Below are 16,952 nucleotides of genomic sequence, written 5' to 3' on the forward strand. Positions count from 1 at the left end.
AAATACGACGTAGACATTTTTCCAATGTGACTAATAAAACTTGTTGCTTTCGAGCTCCCCCTCGGCTCGCCCCATAAAACATTCATAAGTATTGTTCACTTTCTGATTATAACCCAAAAATAACAGAAATACTGATAGAATAGAACCCGCATCAAATAAATGTAAATGTTATTTGAAAGGTCGGCAAAGCTAATACCGAAACGAACCTCCTAGGACATTACGGGCACCGTAAAACTTTTAACGAAGCTATAATATCTGAAATCAATGTAACAGACCCTCATATGGAACATATGCGGGTGGGCAAAAAAGTCATCTACACAGCGTGACGCGTCGCTCGTAGGGTAATAAACGGAATATCATATAGTGGCCGCCGAAAGTCAGCAAGCAAAAAGGTGTCGGAACGAAGCATATTAGGGCGTGCGTCGATTCTGTACGAGAGGGTGCCCTTACTGCTACCTAACTAAATATAGATCCGCAACGACTTCGCTACAGGAATTTGTACTCTAAACACGTCTGCAATGTACCCACGGCCCACTGGCTTTGAGCAGATTACTTCAGAGCTACCACTCAACCTCCTGTGCGTAACTGACTATTGTTTTTCGGAAGATAACGTTACAAAATATTGTCACTCTTTTTCCACCTAACTGTTATAATAGTTTTAGTGTGAAAATAAATTATTACATTGTTAAGTTTCAGGCAGGCATGTACTACTTTGGATTGTAGGTAACCATAAGTTGTTTTAAATTGACAGGATCATTTTGAAAACGATAGTTGAATGATAATCAAGTGAAAGTATGATGAAACGAATTTTAATTACATTCAAGTTTATACACTTCGGGTATAAAATAATGTCAAAGATGTCAGAGATAACAGTAATCGTCAAAATGAGAACTACCGCTAGTCGAAGTTAAAAAAAATACCAACACATGCTTTTATTCATTTATCGAAGAGCATGGTTAATGGGAGCTATAAAAAAACAAGCACTGGCGTCGAAAGACGTAGGGCCTGCGGAGATTGGTCGGGCGGCATGGCGCGGGTAGGGGACGCGCCGTATTGATCCGGCGCGCGCCCCGTGCCCCAGGCCCCGGGCCCCAGGCCTCGCCAGACATTACAGAAGCACTCGCAACCCCCATCCCCGCGCCCTCCGCCCACCCCCGAGCCCGACGCACACCACCTAGCCGACACCCGGGTTTAACGCAACCACACCCCTTTTTCATGCAGAATCGAGTCACGGGATTTTCCAATTCAATTTGCTAAGCAATCTAGAACATAAGCAACGGCCGTTGAGATCATAATGGATAGAAAATACCTATGATAAATAACGATGCTGATGGTGGGATATTTGCTTCGACGGCAAGATTATGGATAAAAACCATAGAAGCCTAACTTTCTCGCTACAAGATTGATTACAGATTAAGATTCAATAAGGCGTTCTCTGAAGACTTGGGTCCAGAAATTAATGCCGAATGTTCTGGAGTTGTATATCTTGTTACGAGTGTTTTATTTGTCAAAAAAGATGAAAGTATGCGACGTGTTTACTACCATATAGGTACAGTAGCGACTTCATTCGATTATGGGCACAATAAGCGAAGGAGCATTTTCGTAAGTTCGTTGACTCCGCGAACAATGTGCCCGCGGGCGGCGGTTGGGCCGGCGCACTATGGGCGATAAATTTCGCTCGCCTTTCGTAGGAATTTTTGAAAAATGAAGTTTGTTTTCGGTATATTTTGAGTATGTAGGATTGTTGGGGACATCTAAGCATACACTAATTAATGAATCTAGGCATTTTAAAAAATATATACACGAAGATAAGAGGGTTTGTTCATTTTCAATGTATGGAATTGGAATTTCTTTTCCTCATAAAACCTTTTCTTTCCGTTACGTAAGGTTGAAACTTTCAGGGGTTGTTTTTCAGACCTTAATGAAGGCATATAATCAATAATCTTGTTCCCGAACGGTCCCGCCTAAAAGTTATGGGCGAAATAAAAATGCCTATTTTGATGATTTTTATCCGTCATCTTTAGGTACTTAAATGACAGTTATTTATTTTTTGTGCATCTTATCAAGTACATAGTACAATAATTATTTACTTTTGACCTTAAATACCCCCACTCCACGAGAAATAGGTACAGGAATACCTCCATTATTCTATTGGTTGCTGTTTTGTCATCATTCGTTGATTTCAAGTTATTTTTTTACTAAAATTGTCGGCAAATATCAGTACTGATCTACTGACTGAGTGCCACAGGTGTTCCGTATTACAGATTCCATAGAACACATTCACCTAAAGTGCATTTCCTAGAATACCTTGATTTTAAAGTACTCACATGAACGGCCCTATTGTTAAATAATTCCATATCTGGTCTTTCCAGGAAAACAATAACACCAAACAAAGGATCAGGTAGCGCAAAAATAGTCATAAATAACGACTGTACTAATGACCCTTTATTGAACCATAATTCATTGTTATAATACAGTTGTAAAAAACGCAAGTGTCTCGTCTAATTAGTGATAATCTCTTTTTTTTAAGTTCACTGCCTTCAGGTATTTTATTATTATTCTTTCGAAATTAATGTGTATAAATACGGACAGGATTTTTTTTTCAAATCACTTATCATTACCGATTTGTATCGTAACGTTCTAATCTAGTGAAATTATTGTGCTCATTATGGAAGGACTTACCTCAAATCTTGATATATTTATATTCATGCGACAAAATAGTTTTGATTCTAATGTTCTATATCAGAAAGTATCTGTGAACGCTTTGCATTCAGAAAAAAACAAGATCACGTTGAAAAGATTTTGTTCTACGTTTACAAGTAATCTCAAGAAAACTCATCACTGCTCAAATAACAGGTGTAGATGCAGATCTGATAAGAAGCTTTGGAGTAATTCTCCAGGTGATCTCATGCGGAGAATTTGTTGACCTTGAAAAGTTCAGAGCCTACTGTCACGCAACTGCAAGAAAGTTTATCGAGCTTTATTCTTGGTACTACATGCCTTCAAGTGTTCATAAATTGCTCATCCATGGTGCCGACATTATAGAGCACAACAACTTTATCCCAATTGGTAAATTATCCGAAGAAGCCTCTGAAGCGCGCAACAAAGACTTTAAGCATTTTCGGTGTTTCCGCTCAAGAAAGATTAGTAGAGTAGCTACAAATGAAGACATCATTCATAATCTCTTGGTTTCGTCTGATCCCTACATTTCTAGTATTAGACCTAAAATAAGGCAACTTAAATACCAACCTCTTTTAGAAGAAGCTAAATTATTGTTGTCATTAACTTCCAGTGAAAATAAAGAAAATTTTGAATTTGTGAATGTTGAAGGCTGCCCTGATCATGAATAATTTATTTTTTCTTTTTATGGACTATTTAAATTTTATTTTTTAGTCATTTTGCTAATATTTACTTTTTTAAGTCTTATAATAGTTTGTTTCTTGAAATAATATACATAACATTTATATACTTATATTCATATATTCTTTCCTAATTTATACACATTCATTTCGACAGAATAATAATAAAATACCTGAAGGCAGTGAACTTAAAAAAAGAGATTATCACTAATTAGACGAGACACTTACGTTTTTTACAACTGTATTATAACAATGAATTATGGTTCAATAAAGGGTCATTAGTACAGTCGTTATTTATGACTATTTTTGCGCTACCTGATCCTTTGTTTGGTGTTATTGTTTTCCTGGAAAGACCAGATATGGAATTATTTAACAATAGGGCCGTTCATGTGAGTACTTTAAAATCAAGGTATTCTAGGAAATGCACTTTAGGTGAATGTGTTCTATGGAATCTGTAATACGGAACACCTGTGGCACTCAGTCAGTAGATCAGTACTGATATTTGCCGACAATTTTAGTAAAAAAATAACTTGAAATCAACGCATGATGACAAAACAGCAACCAATAGAATAATGGAGGTATTCCTGTACCTATTTCTCGTGGAGTGGGGGTATTTAAGGTCAAAAGTAAATAATTATTGTACTATGTACTTGATAAGATGCACAAAAAATAAATAACTGTCATTTAAGTACCTAAAGATGACGGATAAAAATCATCAAAATAGGCATTTTTATTTCGCCCATAACTTTTAGGCGGGACCGTTCGGGAACAAGATTATTGATTATATGCCTTCATTAAGGTCTGAAAAACAACCCCTGAAAGTTTCAACCTTACGTAACGGAAAGAAAAGGTTTTATGAGGAAAAGAAATTCCAATTCCATACATTGAAAATGAACAAACCCTCTTATCTTCGTGTATATATTTTTTAAAATGCCTAGATTCATTAATTAGTGTATGCTTTGATGTCCCCAACAATCCTACATACTCAAAATATACCGAAAACAAACTTCATTTTTCAAAAATTCCTACGAAAGGCGAGCGAAATTTACCGCCCAGTGTGCGGCGCGACCCCGCCTGCCGCATCTGCTGTCCGACGATGGATTTTATAGAGAGACAGCATATGTTACAGCTTCCGACAACTACAACTCTTCGACTTATTCAATGGCCAAATATACGTGTCAACAGATGAGGAACTTCCCTATACACATAATTGCCAGTAAAGAAAAATTCACTATCCCACGCTGTTGATTCCAAATTGTCAGCACTTATTTTATTAATGATCCTTATCATCATTACATTATTTATGTAAGATATGGTTAAATTTTCCTTAAGTCGAAATGAAACACATGTGTGAATAAAATTAAATGAGAGCAACGGTCTAACTCCCACAAAGGAGTACCTAAATAATTCCGTACGAGAGAATCTGGTGAAGGTCAAAAATGTTTGTTGAATCAAGTGCCCTAATTGAAGGGATCACCTAACAAATCACACGGATATTGTTGTTGACTCGTATTTATGTTGTTAGGTGAGTCAGGCGTGATAGCCCAACTTGGCCTGACTCATCTGCACAAGTTGGCTGTGCAAGTAATACGGGAATAAGGTCGTGACGCATCGTCGGCACTCATACACGCTAATTATTCAGCAAATGAAATAATGTTACAACAACAAACTATTGAAGAATAAGCTCAACGTAAAGCATTAACGTGCACGTGTACCGACTGTCTCTCATCATGTTTGATTGATGGATGGACTGTATCCCGCAGGTCACGCTAACGATAACATGTTATTATAAAAATACGAAAATAATAATAGACGTTGTTACCTAATAACGTAACACCAATTATATTATTATTGTCTGTGCGTGCGTATAAGTTGCTATCTAATTATTAACATTGAAATTGTTAAAAAGATTTTTGGATCAATATCAAATTCAAGTTAATAGAAATTAATACATTATGAGGGCATGGAATTAATGACCAATTGAAAAAAGCGTACATTCATGATGAATAACAACTTAATAAAGAACACAATGTTGGCACCCCTATTATCAAATTGACTTCAATGGGTGCATAATAATAATAAATTGATCTTTTATACTACTTAACCATAAATAGTGATACTATTGAAAATAACTTTTCGAGTTTATTTAATACAAGAGAGTTGTTAAACCAGAAGGCAGACGGTGGAAGGCAGGGGGTATCAAATGATCCACACAAACAAGCCATAGTGTCCAGTACGTACTGAATCGCAAGCGAATCCACCCACTCGGTCTCGCAGTCAGGTACCTCAGCCAGTTATTTGAATCGAGTTAGCTCAAGAACATAACTTTCTAGTGACTCATAGGAAGAGAGCTATCTCGCACAGACGCTCTCAATAAGGAAGAGGGTAATAAACAAATTCATCTCTCCCATCTTATGCGGCTTCGGAGCCCATTAAAATGCACAATACTGCACTTTATACCATAGAGCCCGGCCCCTGTACTCGAGGGGCAGATGTTATTTTTAGGCTTTAAATTGATACGCCAACAAAGGAAAGGATGTGAGCAATTAACACTGCACTTTCGATACAAAAAGTACCACGATCTTGTACTGATAAGTACACAGTGGAATCCTTGATATTTATGATATCCCTGACCCCGAAATAAACTCGTGTTCGGAATGATGTAGGCCAGACACCCATATGGATGGAACAAAAAATAAAAGTCCAGCCATCACATTTCCCATCATCTCCACATACAATTAAGCACTCTCCGTATAAAAGAAAGCCACTTATCTGAGGCGTGAGTACAACCATTGTTCTTGGAAGACATCTCTTACTGACACTGGCTTGACCTAATTGGAAATAATGACGCGTTATTCACTGCGTCCCTTCGTGAAGACTTACAAAACATAATATCATACTAAAAGGCAGTTATACGAAAGCAATCCCTGTAGGCACCAAGGTTACACGTGTAGCCATATCGCGATGAGATAAAATTTCGCTCCACGAATTCTCACATTCATAATTTATCATCGATTTGACCGCGTTCTGAAAAGCTTAGAACCTGTGCAAATACCCTTTATACCGCAAATTAATGAAATCACCACGTGCTTTTATTTAGACTACTAATTCTTTCGGTAAATACGCAAATATGTAAAAGACAAGTCCTTTTGAAAGCTTTAGATATGGTGACTCTAGCGACGACTTCGTGATTATAATACAGGTAGAGTTTAAACTACTGATGTAATATAACGACTCCTTAATTTGGGTTCAACACACTCTATAGCATTATAAATAATAGTAGTAACGTTTTAAATTCGACACCCAAATATTTATCCCATCAAGGTAATAAATATGATGTTAGGATGATATGAATTTTTAAGGTCTTATTACAAGAAAGTCCACAGAAAATGTTATAAATCTTCTAACCTGCTTTTATTTACACAACTAACATTAAATTCTAGGCCAAATTAAATTCATCAAGATTGCAACCAAGCTAAACGGTTTTGCAGATAATTATGACGATAACAAGGAATGTAGAAATTAGACCTCCTCCATCCGTGAAACGAGTTTGGTATCAAATGCAATGGGACTCTAGAAAGCATTCATGGTGACGTGAAACTGTGGTCTCGGAACAAATCAGAGCTGTGCAAATTATACAGGCTTCTATTCTTAGTCGGTGCTTTCTTCGTTAGATCTTGAGCTTTTTTGAAAGCTTTTTTCGTTTTCATAAATCAGAAAGCTAGAAAGCTGTTGGTACAATATTCGGTGATTAGTTGCACAGACCTCAGTTATTTGCCAGTTATCAGTTTTGCCAGAAAGAATTAATGACCCAGAGTCGTAGAAATAGACCTCTAAACTTAGCTCCGTTGCTCGGCATGTAGGCGGAACTCACACGTTTTTGCAGCTCAAACCTAGAGAGCAAACTTGTACTGGTACCGGTCCGGGACTCAACCAGTCAGTTAATATTTTTGCGGCAGATGGCGTCGGCTATGTCGCGGTCATTTACATAGTAAGTCGACGATAAGCGCGCTATATTTAGCACGCGCGGGGATGCGCCCTGGCCGGCCCTGCCTCGCACCTCGCACTGCACCTACACACCTCGCCTCCATTCTTCCCTTGCCTTGCTTACACGCCTCCGTGCTATTCTATTGCAAGTCTCAGTCTACAGTTATGAAGCTTTTCGTATAAGTATCCTGTAAGTTGTAAGACAAAACAATACTATCCGAAGACAATTTGTCCATCAACTTTGTTCTTATTCAGATATAATACCCTCAAATATCCTTCCGGGAATTGAGGTTTTTTTATCAAGTGTTGATAAAATTCCTGATAACGTTAAGGCTAAGCAAAAAAAGAAAAATGCTCGCCTTATCAACGTCCCTAAGCTGTTGATCGTTTGACCTTATCCCAAAGTAGCCTCTCATAAAAAAGTATCCTCCATTCACCGCTTGGATCGTTTGAGGCAGTGTAACGAAACAAATACTTCACAGTTAAGTGAGTGTTTTGTTAAGCCTGTAACGAAGCAGTTAACGTTAACGAGACAAGTGGCAGATAACTCATGTGTCGCGGTTGCAAGTAGCACGTTGATGCGACTCGTCCGCTGTATTATCTCAAGCAGTGGAGCGATAAAAACGAACAAAGAACAATGTCAGTAGGCGCTCAACTCCCTTTCGCACGAACTCGGCTCGCTCGGGCTTCGTATGACAAAATAACATTAATTTGTTACAACCGTCGGCGACGCAGCGTCCACGCAGCGACGCGCTCCGGTGCGCACATGCATGCAGTTATTCCGATGCCGATTGAAAACAAATTTCCATAGCCTATTGAATAAATAATCTGGCGAAATCGAATGAAACAACACGGCTATGTAAACATATTGTACATTAACTAAGAGAGAGGCTAAAACAAGCACATAAACATAATAGATTGGCGTAACATCGACGACGGCGGTCGACGAAGTGTAAATCCGCTTTAGGGCGCGTCGCACGTCTGTAGTGGGTCCCAGTGTGCGTGCAGAAATTTCAATCGGTCGGATGCATGAGCTGTGCATCTCGACGGAGGCAGATGTTAATGAGGCAACCGTGAGCCCGAGCCGCGCCGAGTGAACGGGACCCGTCCGCGCGAACACCGGCTTACTGGGTACCCTACACTGGGAACACCGGTCTGCCCAAAAAATATCATTTATCTTGATGATCAAACAATAGGGTGTCGAAAATGGCACTTTGAAATTCTAAGTTGAATAGTAACGTAGGTAACTTTAAAAGAAATGTCATTAGGTGCTAATCACCCACTTATTATTTATTTTCGTGAATATATTAGCGAATGAAATTTCAAACGCAACGACTTTTGTGAGTCGTTGCAAAATTTTAAATGCTTATAGGTCCGCAGATTTTCTTGGTTAAAAATGAGTTTATGAAAAGTATAGTATAAGTATATGCACCGAAGGTACTCACCATGCCTTCACACGAATAAGGACCTCGCCTTCTCCAACAGTCGGCTCAGGTTTCTTCAGGATCTTGACAGTTTTGAGTCCGCCGAAGCCTGTGAGGACTACTGCGCGCATCTCCTTGGGTGGTGGAGTCTCCTTTTCCTTTTCTTCAGTTGCCTTTTCTGGGGTCTCTTCAGGAGGAGTTTCAGTAGTTCCATTCTCAGTGGGAGTCTTTTCAGGCGCAGCTGCCGCGGGGGTGTCCGTGCTCTCCGTCATTGCTGGCGAGGTGTTCGGCTAGGTGGTGCGATCGGAGCGGTGCGGCTAGCGGACGCGATGGGAATGAGCCCGGGCGAGTGCAACAGAGGCCGGCCGGCAAGTCTACGCGTCGCGAAACGAATGATTCGAGAGAAGAGAAGGGAGAAGCGCGCGCAGCGGCGTCGAGGGTGCAGGGGCGCGGGCCGGGGCCGCGCGGGGGGAGGGGAGGGCGGCGGCGGGCGCGGGCGCGCGGGGGGGCACACGCGCGCCACCGCGCGGCGACATCGACAGGTGGCCACCGCGCCGGCCGGTTTGCCTCCCCGCAGCCCCCGCCCGATATTACACTACACAGCAGGACCTGGATTAACTTTATTGCATGGAGGTCGATATAAAAAGCTGTATTAGTTATAAACTGGTCACCATGTAGACAAACTGTAACCTCGAATCGACACCTCCTGAAATTGTTAGGTACACACCTAACACACCCTGAACGTGACTTGGCAACGGGATCGATATTGTAATTTATTGCGACTAAACTTACATACATGTGTCGGTGCTATTGAGCGCCTGTACCGACCTATGTATAACAAGCATACAACCGACACGCCAGCCATGGACGTACATCGACGAAAGCTTATAAAAATTTTCCAAGTCGATACAAAACTACCCTCATTAGGCGATATACGTGAGTCTTAGCGCAACCTGTTGATTAAAGCTGATAAAATAGTTGGTACAGTAGGTACAATAAAAGCAAATATTCTCATTGTTTATTCAAGTCATATATCGGTTCATATACTAAGTACAGTAGGCACGATATGCATGTGGACTGCTGCGCCTTTGTTATATTGGAAATGTTATTAACGCATTGTTTATGTGATAAAAATGAGGTTGTTAATTTTATCAACGCGACCTTCGGCGATGAAAGCGTAAACATTGTAATTATGATACTGTACTACAATGTAGAGAATATTATTTAAGTAAATAAAATAAATATACGATTCATTATTATCTACCCACTAACTATTTATCAGCCATCGCTTTGATGAGCTTTATATTAAGAGGTAGCTTAGTGCGCACATAGCAAATTAGTCAGAGACTCAGAGTGAAATTAACAAAAGAGTAAAAAATTAATTCACCTAAATTAGGTACCGAACAAATACCATGAACTAACTAGGACATTTTCTGAAAAAAAGTAGGCAGGGGCATGCAGATAGAAGCTAATGAATTAAGTAAAGCATCGAATGAATCTTGCAATCAATTTGTTCAAAATCTGTTAAAATAAAACGGGTGCATTTAAACACCCTCTCGTAGACCACACCATACTATGTAGGTATTTCATTACAGTTCAGTGTTCAAGTCAATACGTGAGAAGAGTATGAAAGATGGAAGATGTCTGCATCATCTTGGCAATGGAACGCACTATAAACTAGGCCAGTCTATGCATGGCGCCTTCAGGACTCCTTCATTATGCGGGTTGAGATAATTATTCGATTCCCATCTGGTTACAATTTATCTGAAAGTACGCTTTGGTGGAAATACCGCATAAAATCTTCGCTCTGACGTGTCTAAACTGCCGTATTCATTGCAGAAGTGAATCTGCAAGACGACCGAATTGTTTCAAGAATACGGTTTACAAAAAAAATATCTTTTGAAAATTCTGTGCCTTGGAAAACGATTTATATACTTACTATTATATAACGATATTTTACACTTAGAACAAATCTACATAAAAAAAACTCTTAGTATCCTATGTGCTCTCTCTTTTTTTTTTTTTTTGTTTTTTTTGGTTTTTTTTTGGTATGGCATCTCGCAGTTCAGCCTAGGAGGCCGTGTACTGCTTAACCGGACTTTAGTGCTCTCTCTATACATATACTCCCTTATATACTACCTCTATGTACTCATGCTACATACTCCTGAAGTGTGTGAGCGTATGTGAATTTTCATACATATCCGATGCACGTGCCCTTATTGAGGGCTGAATCCGCCCCTGGGGGCACTACGGAGTTCTCTAACTAAAGGTGAGGTCTAAATACGGTTGCTTACTTTACAGTTTCGTATATTATCGAATCGATTTCAAAAGTTCTCACCGAATGAATCGTTACACGAGTTAGCTAGTTCTACTTCATACTGTTGAAGAGTTCCCATGAGAGCCGTCTCCATCAGTAGCATGATGATCAGCTCCAAAACTGCATCATCTTGTAGTTTTTGTATTACCATGCATTTCAGATAGGTATGGAGGTCCATAATTTTCAATATATTTCCTAAAATAAGATATTAAGGATTTTAAATGTTATTGTGTTAAGTTACGTTAACTGCACAATATATACGATCGGGTTGTGTTTGTACTTCTTCGGGTCTGTCATTATAACAGCGATGTTCAATCAACAGACAGAAACATGAGAACGCTACTTAGACAAATTACTGCTACCAAAGTTACTTTAATTACGAACTACGGATCAGATTGCAGGAGCCACTTACTTGATTGGATTTACTTTGAAAAGAACTCTAGACCTTACTAATTTATTATTTAAATTCACTACTACTTAAATGTTGATTTTTATTAATCACAATAATATTATAGAAGCGAGGACAGTTTGTGAGTGTCTGAGTTTTTTCCGCGCAGACGGCTAATCGAATTTTGATGAAACTAGGCGCATTGATTGAAATTAACATATTAAACTTAGGCTTCTTTTTATGAAAATACGGGGAGCAGTATCCTCGGGACGCGATTGAAACTGCGGGCGAAATCCAGTATAGAGTTCATAAAAAATCTAGATACCACAATATAAAAAACGATCGATACTATTGATAATAAAAAACTGAATGTTCTAAGTAGATGACGAATTTGTTCCAGCTAGTGATTAAAGAGAATAATGGAACAGCTTTAGCGATAACTTAGGGTGCATTGTGAAACAATTGCGCACCAATTATATCGCACAAAAAATCCTAAGAATTTTAGATTTCCAATACAATGTCAATTTTTATGCGATTTTAGATAACATAGCTAACTGTTTTATGACGCATACGAAAGTCCCGTCTGCTGCGTCACTATTTCACTAAATGCGTGCTTGGGTGGTAATGGTGGTACCTATACAGTATTCTACAACGCATAATCTCGAAGGCTTGAGTCATTCCATTTACCTAGAACAGATTTTTGATTATCGGAGTAAGAAATAAATAGAATTTCAATCTGTGACCAAAACCCACTATTAACTAGGTTTCAAAAAATCTCGTTAGAGCACTGCTTATTTTAAGCTAGAATTGATATTATTTTCCCATATAAGCAAGAGTTAATAGCATCACCGTGGTATTTTTTGTGGAAATATCGATTTCTTTGCTATGTACAGACATATATACAAGTCCTTATAGAATGGTACTTACCCAGAACTTTCCCTGCCCCAGAACGTTCGCATTTCATTCGATCATCATCATAACTGGCAGGAAACGTCTTGCACTAAAGATGGGGGCTCCCTCGTAATTGGAGATCAATAGTATCATCGTTAATGATATCATTGCAGGGGCTTACAAATTTCTGGGGCAGGGAATTAAGAGGACAATGGACCGAAGGGGCCAAGTGCATTTGTCGAATCTCGGAGTTATGATGGTTTGCGTTAAATGTTCGTTAAATGCTAGAAATGATTCCCTCATAGTTAGGTAGGTGAATGAGTTGAACCGGGGTCTTTATTAGACGAATTACGAATCTTGCGGTATCAAATTATCGTGTCATGGGTGTTGGATTTTTCGATTTTATAAGTATGGATTAGTATGCTCCAAAGTGGGTACGATGATGTTGAAAAGGGTGAGAATGCGAATGGGCACGGAGGTGGTGCCGACAAAGATGATTATGAGAATTAAAATGATATTGAGAAAAAGAATAAGGATGGATGGATATGTTACTTAAAAACTAAAGATTCAGGTGCGGTTGTCGAGATGTCATAACAAGCCATTGGAAGTCCTCTTCAATTACCAACCACTTCTTCCTTACTACGTGTTTTAGGGCGACAAAACAAAGTCGTGTTTCAGACTAACGTTATATATACATGCGTGTAAAAGTTCGTTCTTGGAAGCAAGTGAGCCTTTTCCAAAAGTGCTATCTGGCACAAGAGAGTACATTCCATCCCAAACGACAAAACGATCCTACAACCTTTATGCAAAATTTCATCCATATCGGCTCAGCCGTTTTGCATGAAAGTAAGGATATAGGAAGGTGCATCGATCCACCCCGAACGAAACCAACGGAATAAGTTCGTACGTGCTCTAGTTTTCACGTGCAAACGGCTTTACCGATTTTGATGAAATTGGGAGCGATATAGCTTATACATCAGAACAACCTGAATAACATAGGCTACTTTGTATCCGGTATCGAGTAGTATGTTCCGGTATCGAGAAGTGCCTAGATTTCCTTGGAATGCGGGTGTAACATCGGTATAGGCAGCTATCAACAACTTTTTGAAAGGTTTCTACGTCTTTGTATAGGTTGCTATAAGTGCCCAATCCTATTTGACAGTATATAAAACTTAAGTCTTACACTACATAAAATGAAACCACAAAATAATAAAAACTACAATAATTTATTTATCTACGTAACATAAATTACAATTGCGGCCTGGCAACATGGCCAGGCAGGTCCGTGTGCTCGTAATAGTTGTAGCTCTCTTCATCAGAATCCTCGTAATATTCGTCGTCATCCTCCACCTCTTCAGTCTCCTCAGCCTTTTCCGTAAGAAGCAAGTCTTGGCGCGAGTCCTTGAGCCGCTTTTGGATTTTCTTTTCTAGGATCTGTAATTGAAGTGAATATATTTGGAAGTAAATAAAGATATTTGGAAGTAAATGAATAGGGTTTTTGGAAGTAAATTAAGAAGGTATTTGGAAGTAAATAAAGGTATTTGGAAGTAAATGAAGGTATTTGGAAGTAAATGAAGGTATTTGTAAGAGAATCAAGAAGGTATTTGGAAGAAAATTAAAATTTTTGGAAGAAAATTAAGAAGGCATTTGGAAGAAAGTTAAGAAGGTACTTTGAAGAGAACTAAGAAGATATTTGGAAGAGAACTAAGAAGATATTTGGAAGAGAACTAAGAAGATATTTGGAAGAGAACTAAGAAGATATTTGGAAGAGAACTAAGAAGATATTTGCAAAAGAACTAAGAAGATAAATGGAAGAAAATTAAGAAGATATTTGAAAGTCTTTTACTTTCCTTGCTATTTGTTTGGGCTGGAGCTTTTAAAGACAATTTTAACAAACCGTTTTTACTCGAATAAATGACTTGATAGGACCTCTGTTCTTAAAGTTCGAAAAGATTTTTTCCAGATTTGAATAAACACCTCTGACATAGTTTTGAAAATAATTGCTACAACAAAAGTGGGAGCGAGGCCACGGCGACCGGCGTAGTGCTGTGCTACATTTCGAAATACTAACCAAAAATGGCTATATGATTCAAAAGAAACTGCAAAATGTTCTTCATAATAAAACAGGATTAAGTGTAAAGGTACACAAATCTCACCTGTCTCTGCATTAAGAAATCGGCGAGTTCTTTCCTCTGGTTACTAACAGATTCAGGAACCTTATCAGGATTCACCCTGTATGATATGACGTCATTCTCAGTGTTGAGGGTGCTCCAAGCATCGCGAGTCTTCTTCCTAGCTGCTAGCAGTCTGCTCATTATCTTGGAATGGTCCAGACCATACACATTGTGAGTCATCTCAGCTATGGGCTCCTCAAATATGGGTAGATCATCTTCTAGTTTCTTTATTTTAGCCTGGAACAAAATAATGGGCAAAATATTGATATTGTTTATATTGGTAGTCATATAGACAAGTGGACAATACATGAGACAACTGGGAAAATTTATTTACATAAAATCTTATGTCTGTATAGAAATATGTGATTACCTTCACTTCAGGAGACAGTTTAGTATTTAAGACAAACTCAGACTTTAGCATGTGGCCCATGTCTGTAGGCACATAGTCTTCTCCATAATCAGCCAGTGCCAAACGGCGATCCAAGTCTACTAAATGGGTTTCTTGCTTATCTGTGGACATAGAAGGATTAAACACTTATGTTTCATTTTACTTACATATTCTAGAAAACTATACTGTGAATTTGTATGGTGGAGGTTAAATCAAAGATTGTACTCTTCTTGCCATATTAACATTTTCTAAACCGCTGGTCAGCGACCAATGTTTAGATAGAGGATAAACCAAGTAATTTTTATTCTAACATCCATGCTATTTTAACTTTTCTGACATTTGTCATCCTTTACCTTTAACAAAGACAATGTAAGGTATTTCTCCCATAACCCTGAGTGTAGACAGCTCATGTCTCAAGCCTCCGGCAACTTTGTTCAGCAACTTCTCTGTCTCATCATCAGAAGCGTCACCTTTGCACACCCAGAACACATTCACTGCATTCAGATCTGGTGTCACATTCACCTGTGAATGTAAATTACACTCTTATTTTTATTCTATCAAGAAACAACTGCAGTATCAGGGATCATTCAAGCTCTGGCAGTAATGCTTGATTATGTGTGTGGATTTTGTAGACAATGATTGGTGTGAACATCAAATTATATATGAATCCAGTAGGCCTAGCACCTAAACTTTAATCAATTGTGGTGATTAACACTTATTTTTACTCAAGAGCCCAGGGCAATAACATGGATAGTAATACTATAAACAAGTGGACAATACAAGAGATGACTGGAAAATTGATTGACATAAAATTTTTAGGTACCTTTGAGATTTCAATGCCTCGTCCTACTACATCCATAGAGACAGTCCCAGTAGACAACATATCAGTAATCTGTTTCATGAACATTTTGTTCAGCATAGCAGTTCTACGCTGGCCTCGCTTGCCAGGTTCATATTTCTGTTTAGTCAAACTCTGTACTGTAGGCAGAGCATCGGCGTTGAGCTGTTGTGAAGGATACCATTGCCTGGAAAATTCATAACAAACAAATAACCTCTAAAGTTTACTAAGCACTTATTATTGTTTAAAATAAATGCAAATTACAATACCTTTTACTTTTCGGATTGATCATTTTACATAGTTTTATACCTTGCTTTTTGAAGCTGAAATTCGCGCAAGACAGGTGATAAAGTCGGTGAAAAGAAATCATTTTCTTTTCCAATGTAAATGTTGAAAGATACAATCAATTCAAAAAAAACGAGGAAGACAAGTTCGCAATGTACAAGTTTACAATAATATTCAAAATAATGTGCGTTTTCTGTCAAACAAAATAAAAGAAAACACCAATTTTATTTATTTAAATTTGAAAAAAGAACATAATATTTTCCAATTTCACTCTGGCTGACTTTGACATTTTAAAACTTTTTGAAGTACCGAAATACCGACCGAAAGACAAAGACAACAAGCGTAGCAGTTCCATAGATATAATATTACTAAACAAGATTGCGCACGCTCAAAATATATATTTACGAAAATGAACTCTATTCTAACGCAATAAGGTACTAAATTGGTTGCATAATACACAGAGGCAAATCCGAGCCGAGAGGGATAGTTCGAACGGAGGCTGTTTGTCTCTTTCTAACACCTTGCCAGCATAAAAAAATGTTGTGATCAAAAGTTTTGTCTTCCCAAAAAACAATTGAATCACATAAAATTTGTATCTTATTTTAACAATTGTAAGTCAACAAATTAATAACAATCGCATTAATTTATTCGTATTTATTATTAAAACATAAACAACATAAATTTTTATTTTGCTTTTTTTTTATTTTCTAGCGGTAACCCTGAACATTCTTGGCGCGTAATCAGCATTTAAAATTTTGTTTATATTTTTTGTATTAAATCAATTTAAACTACTTAAATGGTGAAAAAGTGTTGCGTTTATACTTGTAAAAGTGAATCCTATGGTGGTTGCAATATATCGTTCCACAGGTTAGCTAATAATAATATTTTCGTAAACCAAACA

At 38.1% G+C, this 16,952-nt stretch overlaps 2 protein-coding genes across 4 annotated transcripts in view; both read right to left on the reverse strand.

Moving 5' to 3' along the window:
- Nucleotides 1-9,195, reverse strand: part of LOC110370623 (synaptic vesicle membrane protein VAT-1 homolog-like) — a 30,746-nt gene extending 21,551 nt beyond the window's left edge. For 2 of the 3 annotated variants that reach the window (XM_021326513.3, XM_021326511.3), the window contains exon 1: nucleotides 8,792-9,194. In XM_021326513.3, coding sequence (XP_021182188.1) covers nucleotides 8,792-9,042 — 251 coding nt within the window. In that variant the 5' untranslated portion in view covers nucleotides 9,043-9,194. Of the gene's footprint in view, nucleotides 1-8,791 lie in introns of all 3 variants that reach the window. The other variant, XM_021326512.3, reaches the window with a different exon arrangement.
- Nucleotides 9,196-13,573: 4,378 nt separating this feature from the next.
- On the reverse strand, nucleotides 13,574-16,324 carry LOC110370610 (putative ribosome-binding factor A, mitochondrial). Its single transcript, XM_021326492.3, has 6 exons — nucleotides 16,036-16,324; nucleotides 15,752-15,953; nucleotides 15,282-15,450; nucleotides 14,911-15,050; nucleotides 14,523-14,777; nucleotides 13,574-13,800 (listed from the first exon to the last, which is right to left on the reverse strand). Exons 1-6 carry the CDS (start codon nucleotides 16,134-16,136, stop codon nucleotides 13,615-13,617), a joined length of 1,053 nt encoding a protein of 350 aa, XP_021182167.2. The 5' UTR covers nucleotides 16,137-16,324; the 3' UTR covers nucleotides 13,574-13,614.
- Between the last annotated feature and the right edge of the window lie 628 nt (nucleotides 16,325-16,952).

Source organism: Helicoverpa armigera, chromosome 15 (genome assembly GCF_030705265.1).
Source record: "Helicoverpa armigera isolate CAAS_96S chromosome 15, ASM3070526v1, whole genome shotgun sequence".
NCBI lineage: Eukaryota > Metazoa > Arthropoda > Insecta > Lepidoptera > Noctuidae > Helicoverpa > Helicoverpa armigera.